The 10,705-nt window shown below is 33.9% G+C and overlaps 1 protein-coding gene across 1 annotated transcript in view; it reads right to left on the bottom strand.

Annotated features, from left to right (window-relative positions):
* LOC117175795 (josephin-2) overlaps nucleotides 1-10,705 on the bottom strand; it is a 40,063-nt gene that overhangs the window by 16,018 nt on the left and 13,340 nt on the right. The window contains exon 2 of the mRNA XM_033365545.1: nucleotides 982-1,196. Within this exon, the coding sequence (XP_033221436.1) occupies nucleotides 982-1,196 (215 nt within the window). The remainder of the gene's footprint in view (nucleotides 1-981; nucleotides 1,197-10,705) is intronic.

The raw sequence follows: 10,705 nt of genomic DNA, 5'->3' as shown, positions 1-10,705 counted from the left end.
AAATTGCACTAGCTCCCGGCGAACACGCGACAACGTTTCAGCTCTAACCACTTCTTACGACCATAAAAAATGTCTCATATTAGTATCAAGTGCATTCTCTAAAGAAAATTGTAGGCATTATCTGTTTATACCACGTAATCTTTGAAATCTCACGTTTAAATTTAGCTAACAAAATCAAAAAAAAAAATCATCACAGGTTTCACTCGACAATGTAACGAAAAATAGAGGGGGGGGGGGGGGGGGGGGGAGTTCACAAAACTCGTTATGTTTAAGTACTAGTCTTGGCATTTGTTCATTATACAGATTTACAAATACCGGTCAATTTTTGGATCGGAGAAGAACAAGAATGTTTTTAACGTACTTCTGTGCACTGAATTCAAATTCGTCGCCCGTTTTCTGCCATCAGGTCAGATTTTCGAGATTTTTTATGTGAGAATTTTTGTCGGACCAAATATTAAAAAATTGATCACAAAAGACAACTTTACCCAATGTTTATCGGCTCCCTTGGCAATTTGGATGATTCGAGCGACAAACAATGAAAACGACTATCGTTGGTCTCTAATGCGTGAAACGGGCCCAAATCAATACAGATGGCTCAGTTCCTCTGCACTTAATTTTTCATTTTTAGTATTTGTTTAAATATAATAACAATTTATGGTCGAAAATTGCTACAAATTGCTGAATCATTTATCTTATGAATCAGACTTGATAGCAAAAAACGAACTCCGGATACGTAATCCACACCGAGAATTACCTTATAAACCATTTTTGGCTAGTCAGGTCCAAAAACATTTAAACCAGTGTTATCGGTGCTAACTTCAAAACAAATTACTAGCAGCATTTTAAGTAGGCGAAAAACGACTATATTATATTATTGTACTAAATAGGCTCCTCATTGAAAGGCGAAAGCTTTACCTATAACAAGGTGACAATCAACTAGAACAGTAGAACAACAAAAATAATATCTATTTCATTATTTACCTTCGTTTGTCAAACCAAACAGCTTCACAACCTCTTCTTTGCAAGGCTGCCATAATAACATTAATGTCATAATTTCCAAGCCCCAGTAAAGATTTATGCGGATTTATCCAGACGTCAGGACTTAAACTATAGCAAATTTGGTCCAATTCTTGTTTACTGAAACCCCTCTCTTGAAACAAGTTATTTAGGGCGTGCAAAGCACAAAGTTCCTTAACCTGCAAGTTCCAGTTTGATTTTAACAAACAGATAAGAATTTTAGGTACCGAAGTATGCACATTCTTTCATTTGCTCAATTAAAAAAAAACGATATCTTTCTTTACCAATTATATCATGAAGTAGGTTAAAGATTTCGTAAATGTTTTTGAAATTCTCTTCTCTCAAATGTATACCCACCGGCAGCTTTTTTCAGGGGCTTTTCGGATTTTTTAGTTTGTTTGATTCATTCTTATCTAGCCGATCGGGGGCCTAAAGTACAAGCCCTTACAATACAGTTCGGACTTTTCTATCTCTTCCAAGTAGCACATTTGTATCCCAGCAACACTATCGCTTTCTATCTATGACCCTATCCGCCTTAACCAGAAATAACTATCTATATCCCTCAGTATATCCCTGTGCACGATACTGCCTATCTCTTCCTATCCCTTATTCTATCCCTGTGTTCCGTAATATCTATATCTTCCTATCACTTAGTATATCCCGGTGCCTGGTATTTCCGATCTCTTCCTATCCCTTAGTCTAACTTTAACCACGCACGAACGGAGTTTATTGCCGAACGCTTGCTCACAGAGTACATTGACAGATCTGCCATTAAAATTAATGTCACTCATCTAATACTTCTTGTAACTCATTGTTATCTCTTTTTCAATCCAAATTCACGCCAATCTCTTTGTCACGGAAAATTCACGCCTATCTCTTTTAATCCCCTTATCTCTACTCCTGCCTATCCATCGTCTAAGCTATCTGACATTTTTCGATTTTTTGTCCTTTGATGTGCTAGAATCTTCTAAAGGGGTTCAAACGAAAGCTTAAATTGACTTCAATTGATTTCAATAGACTGAAATTGATTTCATAAACAGAAATTTTTATTTTGTACTTGTTTGAACAATTTGTTAGTCAGCGCTTCGGACCTACGGGTTATTTTAGGCTTTGCTCTTCGAAGATTGTATTTTTTTTCGGTTCTGATCTTAATATATTCTCAAGTTTTTGTTTTAAGGTTAAGAAATTGTTGATCTATATCCGAAGTGATTTTTTCAACGATTTAGATTTTGCGAACACATTTTTTGCTTAGCCTAAATATCAAGAACCTGCTTTGAACTTATTTCGGGTTTGGAATTGTGTAATTTGCCTATTTGACTTGATTTGATCCTCGGTTTACACCTCTCTTCAGTTCCTCAAAAATTTGGCAACTTTCGATCAAACCCTGAAATATCAGTCCAATTTTTCGAAAATCCAAAAAATTTCTTATGTTAAATAAATGGGATTTTCAAGTACCCTATGGTACGTGTTAATACCGGAATTTCGTAAAAGGAAAAGATACGGATTTTCTTTCTCCGGTAATGTATACTGGGGGTAGGGTCTTACCGTCTAATTGGTTATTTTTGTTTTAGATTAGCTGAACAGTTAGGTATTTTGGAAGTCACTTTTTTCATTATGAATCTTTATCATGCTTATTTTGCATAGAATTATTTAAGATAAAATATATTTCTTTTCAAACTTAAATCAAATAAATTTTCACAGTGCAAAAATCTTCAACCTTAATTCGCAACAGGCCGCAGCACGATAAAGATAACACCTGTATACAAGTTTATTAATACTTACCAATAAGGGATTATGCACATATTATTCCACACGTTTTAATAACAAAAAAACTACTATGCTAAATAGAAATTGTATTCATGTGCACTATTTTGAGGTTACGATCGATTTTGAGCTCTCTTTCATTCCGATAATGTAGGCCTGTCGTACTATGGTAATGCTGTCGGTAGCACTCAAGAATAATTATGAGAGAGAATTGTAACACATATAACCTCAAAATACACACACACATCCAATCTAACAGAATTAAATTTTTTTAATCAACCCACAAGAAAGCCCGGGGATGTCCGTTACCGTGTTCGCTATCATTTCCTAGATTTTTAAGACAAAATCTTTATTCTTGTAGGAAAAAAGCTGAGGGAATATAACACTGATAAAATCGATACGATTTTTTAAGGGTCACACACGTTCTTTAAACTTAGCAAAATTAAATTTTTTATCGACGAAAATAAAATTGCCTTAAATCCATCAGGGTTAGAACGATATAAACAGAAGAAAAACATGTAGCGTATTACAGTGCCTTGCCATATTATTAGACTAAAGCTAAAAAATTACAATTTTTACATTATTTTTGTCATTTATTGTAAGTACTTTGAGCGTTCTTGTATTTTTAAACTTCTATTTTGCCAGATTTTCTAGATTCCCTAGACGAATAAGCACGTTTTTAGATAGAAAAAAGTCACCGTTATCGACTAACCGGGAAAATCTCAAGATATGAATCCCATCGAGAACGTTTGGAACTTGACGAAAGAAAAGTCAGTATGCACGATCCTACGACCAAGTAAGAGCTAATTCGGATACTCATTCACATTTGGAAACATAGCCGAAAGATAAAGAGAAAGGTTGAAAACTGTTTAAGTAGTATTCCTCGTCGAATTGAAGCTGTATTATCTGCTGAAGGCTGCTATACGAAATACTGATTATTAAACCAAAGCTTAAAAATGACTTTTTTATCATTTAAAATAAGATAAACATTGATATTGAGACATTTTTGTATAATCTTAGAGAAATATATTATGGATGATCAATTTTGTTCAAAAAATTATTATCTACATTGAACTCAAGCTCCTATAACAATAAAAAACGACTTTTAAATAGAATCATAATTTTGTATGCGCACGGTTACCAGTTAATAAAGCTTGAATAAGACGAGGCAGACTGTGCATACGGTTTTCAATTTTAATCTTTATCTATAGGTAATGTTCCCAAATGTGATGGAGTATCCGAATTAACTCTCACTTGGTTGTAGGATCGTGTTTACTGACTTTTGTTTCATGAATATCCATACCGTGCATACGGTTTTCAATTTTAATCTTTATCTCTAGGTAATGTTCCCAAATGTGATGGAGTATCCGAATTAACTCTCACTTGGTTGTAGGATCGTGTTTACTGACTTTTGTTTCATGAAGTTCCAAACGTGCTAGATGGGATTCCTATCTTGAGATTTTCCCAGTCAGTCGAAAACGGTGTCTTTTTTACATTATCTTACAGCTGGTCTATGTATTTATCTATTGCATTAGCCTATGATGCATACAATCTCGTATACGATCAATCTCATTTGTTACTTTAAAGAATAGACCCCTGCATCTCGAATGGTACTAATATAAAGTATAAAGAATATAATGGTATAATGGATTATAATAGTATAATGGTATAAAATGGTATAAAGAATATCATTTTAAACTCGAAGGCGAGATATAACCATGCAATATATCTCGCACACGAGATTTCTCGCATGGTTTCAAGAATAGAGCCCCTGACGCCAAAGCATCCCGCGCCCAAAAGTCCAAATGTCACCATGCACCAAGAAGTTATCACTCCAATAAAAAGAATAACTTCTCTTGATCTCAATAAGTATATATCACAAGCTGAGAACAATTTAAAACGGGATCGTTCAAAAGTATGAAGCATAACCTCAAAGCTGAAAAATGAATCACGTATACCTGGCATTATTAAGTTTAATGACACATAAATTAGTTTTAAAAAATGTTATTGTACAGGCTTTCGCGGATTACTTTGATAATGTTTTTGATTATGATGTGTCGGTTGTTGATAATTGTTTTCATGGTATGGGATGTAGCAGACGCTTTGGTAGCTATGTACAAATTATTTCAGCCTAAGTTAACCCGTCAAGAACCCAACGTCCGTTTTTCTAACACCTTTTTCAGCAACATGTACTGCTACTGAATCGATTTAAAAAATTGTAAATAATGAATTCTGATATAAAATTTCCTGGACTTTCAAAACACGTCATCAGAATTGCAAAAAACTTCAAACTGAAATAATTATATTCGTTTACTTAACAAAAATTCAAATTTTTCATGACTTCTTTCGTACATAGACTCTGAACTTCAAAATTTACAGGTCAGTTTTCTGAAATTGAATATAGCGATGTCCAATATGTCGAATAAATCCCATTACTTTGCTATCCTTGATTTTTCGTATTGGAGAAACATTTTCAAAAAAATTCCTATAAATTCGTGTATATAGGGAGCTTTGGGGTCGCTAATCACGAATCCCAAATCAGATTTGCAGAATTGGAGATGGCGGATCCAATATGGCTGCAAAAACTACTGAAATATTCCGTTTTTGTTAAAATTCGCACATGGGACTTTTTGGAGCCGTTAATGGCAAATCCCAGATCAAATTTCCAAAACTCAAGAAGACAGATCTAATATATCTGCCAAAAATGACTGCAACATTTCGATTTTTATAACAGTGATCAAATATTCGAAATTCATTATGGCTGGTCGAATACCACTGCCATAAATATGAAAAAATGGTAATCAATTTCGTTTGCAGCGTTTAAATGTCTTTTCGCCGTCGAGGTATTCATCGCCTTTGCCCAAATATTACCACGTCAAGGTGAATATTTACAAGAGTAATGTTAATTATTTATTTTTTTTCTTTATTTTCAAGTGTAATAATGTTAGTTTGGTCTGAATAAAGGTTTGAACCATTTTCCACAGTACATGTTGCAGTCGAATAAGTATCTTTCAGGATTATATATTGCCTAGATTCATCCCCTCCACGTGCAAATTTGTATGAAACTCTGAACGTTTCAGTACCTTTGGCAGTCATATTGGATCAGCCACCTTGAATTTTGAAAACATAATCACGAATTCGTCATTAGTGGTCCCAAAAACCTCCATGTGCGAATTTGTATGAAAATCGGTATGTTTCAGTCATTTTTGGCAGCCATATTGTATCCGCCATTTTTAATTTTCAAATTCTGATCACGGATTCATCATCACTGTCCCTAAAACCCCCATGTGCGAATTTGTATGAAAATCGGAATGTTTTAGTAACTTTTGACAGCCATATTGGATCCCCCATTTTGAATTTTGACAATCTAAATTCGGATTCGTAATTGGCGACCCCAAAACCCCCTTATACATGCATGTATGAAAGTCTATTTAAAAATATTGCTCCAATACGAAAAATCAGGAATAGCAAAAAAATGTTTTGCCGCAATATTGAATATTGCCATCTTGAATTTCGGTAAAATAACCTACAGATTTTAAAGCTTAAGACCCATGCCATCTTGAATTTCTGGAAAATAACCGATAGATTTTAAATCTTAAGGCTCATGGACGCAAGAATGTCAATTTTTAGTGGTATATCTTTACAATTCGAGATGAAAATAATCAACTAAAGATTTGATGCGATGAAAATTTCGTATTTTTTGTTAAATAAACGAATATAACTATTTCAGTTGGAATTCTGTTACAATTCTGATGACGTACTTTGAAAGTTCAGGAAATTTTACATTAGAACTCATTGTTTTGAAAGTTCTAATAAATAGATTCGGTAGCAGAAAATCTCGCTGATAAAAGTGTTGGAAAAACGGACGTTTGGTTGGTTTGGACGTTTGGGAAATGATAGCGAACATGCTAACGGATGTCCCCGCACAATTTTTTGTGAGTTAATTCTAAAAATATTTAATTTTGCTAAATTTCATTGTGTGTATTTCGAGGTTATGTATGTTAGAAATCTTTCCCATAATTATTCTTGAGTGCTACCGGCAGCATCGGTACGACAGACCTACATTATCGGAATGACAGAGAGTTGAAAAAAGACCCTAACCTCCAAATAGTGCACATGCATACAAATTTTATTTAGCGCAATACACTTTTTTTGTTATTATCCTACAAAAAAAGAGTTCGGGGACGTCCGTTATGATATTTTATAGCATCTCCTAATTCAGTTTTAAAACATTTTCATTTTTGTGGAAAAAAGCCGGGGGAACTGTACCCGATTAGCCACACGCCGAAGTATCAAATGCCCTTAATGGGTTAAAGGTCCTATCAAGAAACTATCTAATAAACCTATGGTAGGCATTAATATACTTCTTAGCTACATTGTCAGAGATTGCTCTTCAGTATTAACTGAACCTCTCACACATTTATAATGCTGCATTGAAAACAGGACAATATCCCGAAGTTATCATCGTTTGATGAACCATGTAACGCATAAAACTTTCGAAACTGTTTCCTAAAGTTTAGACAGAAAGTTTTGATATATGGGACGTGGAACGAAGAAATCAGCCTTAGGAAAAAATACTAATTTTCCGGTTTTTATTGATTCTTAATAATGAAGATTCTCCTTATCGAATAAAAAATTCCAATAGCTCCATGATAAAATTTGAATTTTCTGGAGCTAAAAGTTGAGAGGTAATTCTTTCTCATCGCGCACGACTCTTGCAACGAACTCTCACGGATTGTGCCTGTGTGAGTTTTTCTAAGCCTTTTTCAATTTTGTTTTATATGTCGTAATAGAACATAAAAATAACACATAATATGATCATTAGTCATTATTATCGGTCATGTTTGACCGCAGTCGGCCGTCATTAGCCGTTGTTTTCATTCATATTTCGCAAGACATCACACAAGTACGGGCCGATCAACTATGTTAGTACAATTTTTTTTAATTTACTTTATATTATAACAAATTTTTCATATAAAGGAGTAGTTTAAAGAGGAAGAAATTTTTAAGAGGCCTTCCTCATATTATTGTGAATCCAAAAAATAATTTAAGAAAAAAAATCAAAGTTTGCCTTCTTAAACGAATTAGATTATGCCAATATGTTCTCTAGATACAGCTGTTTAACCCTTAAACGTCGCCTAAGGTTTTGAAAAACGTATACGTCCCCTTGGGGTCACTGAGACCCCAGCCGAAATTTCGTTATTAAAACGAAGTTATTTAATATTTTGGTTTGAAAAATTTTATTGGTATGTTCTAAAGTATCTTTTACAATATAAAACTATTTGCAAAATCAATTTTCAAATTTAAGTTATTCAAAAAAATTAAAAACCGGAAGAAAGTCGAAAAATGACATTTTTTATTCAAAACACCAAAAGCTTTTTTAAATTTAAGAGCTAACCATTTAGACAAGCATAGGCAAGACATATCTTTAAAAGTCTCTTTAAAGATTTTTTATGAACGCGTAAAAAAATATTTATTATGACATATGAAATTGAAAGTTTTTGGGGGAAAAAAGTATTTTTTTAAGATATGCATTTATTTATTTAAAAAAGACGGTAAAATTTGGATAAATTAGTAAAAAAAGTAAGCCTTAATCATAAATTTATAAAAAATAAAATTTTAATTCCTAACAATTCCTAACAATTCTTCTTCTTCGAGATCGGCCTGACGTAGCTGTTTCCTTACACTCGAACGTAGGTTATAAAGCCATCTAAAAATTATATAAATAGACATACAATTTATAAATGTAACTAAAAAAAATGATTATACTTCAAAACAGTATATACTTACATTATCTACTTATTGATGTAAAAAACTAAGAAAAAAAATTTTTGAACACAATACACGCATACAACGCACACGTCCCCTTGGGGTCTGAGCAGGCACCATTCCACTTTGTAGCACTGTCAGAGCAAGACTAACGTACTCAGACTTACCAAAATAGTGCTTAGAGAAACTGGTACTCATGCTCTGTTGACAGATGAGGCTATAAGTCTGTTTTACAAAATTTGAAATTACGAAAATTTTTTTTGGAAAATGCTGGAGTATAATTGACCCCTAGGAGACGTTTGAGGTTTAAAGAAAATTTTCGTTATTTTTTTCATAATTCACCTAAATATACAAGTAGCCCTAAGTTCGTGAAAAAAGGTTGTTAGTCAAAAAAAATTGCATGCCTCAGATTTTGTCATGGAGAACAAATTATTTAAGCTATGAAATATGTAATTTAAGCTTTATGTAATATTACCAAGGTCTTACTGTCCGATTTCATATAAAATCAGCCAAAAAACGTTTTCAAAACTTTCCATGTTTATTACCGATCTAGTTTCTGATTGTAAAAGATGGATCAGAATTTATATTTTAGCAATTACCAGCTATACAATAAAATTTGTGTATACATTAAAAAAAAATTATCATTAAAAAAATCGAGAAAAAAGGGTTTATCTTGATTTTTTATGCTAGCAAAATTAACTAGGTGTATTAACAAAATTTGAGGATATTAAAAAGGACGATAAGAGTTGCAATGTTTCAGAAAACTATTTTTAAACTTAAAAGTTTTATTCCGTGAAAATGATCAAGACATTAGTAGGCATGTACACAAAAGAACGGAAAAGTGGCTACATTGAAGTTACAAGTTACTGAAAAAATTGTAACTAAGTTGAATTCAAAATTATAATTGAGTCTAAATGAGATTAAATAAAAGATGTTGTTTATTGCAAAAAACTCAAAGATGTTTAAGAATGAAGGGCCGGGAGGGTAAAAAATGATTACATTCTCATTACGACACTGGCGCTTCGTGCTTGATAATTTGTGTCCAGTTGAAAAATTTCATCAAAATAGTTTTTAAATCTTTTTAAAATTTAGTAAGAATAATGCGTAAACTTACAGATCTCTTAAAAACAAAATTTCAATATTTTTGAACTTTTTCCATTTTTGTCTATTTAACTGATTTCATGAGCATAGTTTCGAAATACATATATTTTATATCTATTCGAAATTTGGATTGATGTTTCTTAAACTAGTAAAGAATTTTTTTTTTAATTTACAAAATGTTGAGAAGTAAATAACTTTTTGAATTTTTATCGAAATTAAAATTTCATTGTATAGTGAATAATTTAAACAAAATTACCTAATCTATCAGAAAAGTAGATTTTTTTCTATTTTTCTAAACATTTTCAACCTCGACTAGGGGCTTCAAGACCTTGCAGTTGGTAAGGAGTCTTAAGTGTGTGGAAGATAGGGATCAGACGGAACTCGGCCTGCATGCGTATGGATATGTATGAAAGGACCCCTATAAACGGGCTCTCCTGGTATGCATACTTGTAGTATGATAGAAGAGTGAAAGAGCCTAGGTAACACGGACCTTCTGGACACACTGGGTCCAGGTCCCTCGCAGACCGATCTCCAGTTTTTCGGGTCGGGACAGGAATTACCTACAAACCGCGCAGCAACCAAGAAACAGCCCTCAGTTAGTATGCTGGCCTGCCATCGGATGTTTCTTGAGTTTCTCGCTCAATGTGACCACCCCCCTAAGCTATGGGTGTAGAGTGATCGTACCCGTGGCAGTTTAGCAGATAGGGGTTACGAAAGTGTCCTAACGGCCTCTTGGAGACACCGGACGACCTCCTCGAGTAATTAGTCTTACCCTTGCATGCGGGGCTCTGCAGGGGCGGAAACGCTGACTTGGGATGTTCGCAGGAAAGTGTTTTATCGCGCCTGCTGTGGTGCTTGGTAGCAGATGAAGTGCGGTAGCTGCTCACGTATCAGGGCCATCACATTATAGGCTATGCAGACCGAGTAAGACGGACGCGGTTGTATTCGCCAGAAGGTATACCAGGTGTATACATATGAAACCGGTATTGCCATCTAGCGGCCAGTAGGCACACTTGTAGGCACTGTCGGAACTTACCATTTGTGCTAATTGGCG

Source organism: Belonocnema kinseyi, chromosome 1 (assembly GCF_010883055.1).
Source record: "Belonocnema kinseyi isolate 2016_QV_RU_SX_M_011 chromosome 1, B_treatae_v1, whole genome shotgun sequence".
NCBI classification, from domain to species: Eukaryota; Metazoa; Arthropoda; class Insecta; order Hymenoptera; family Cynipidae; genus Belonocnema; species Belonocnema kinseyi.
The sequence above is the reverse complement of the archived record's forward strand: the minus strand, read 5'-3'. Positions and strand labels throughout refer to the sequence as shown.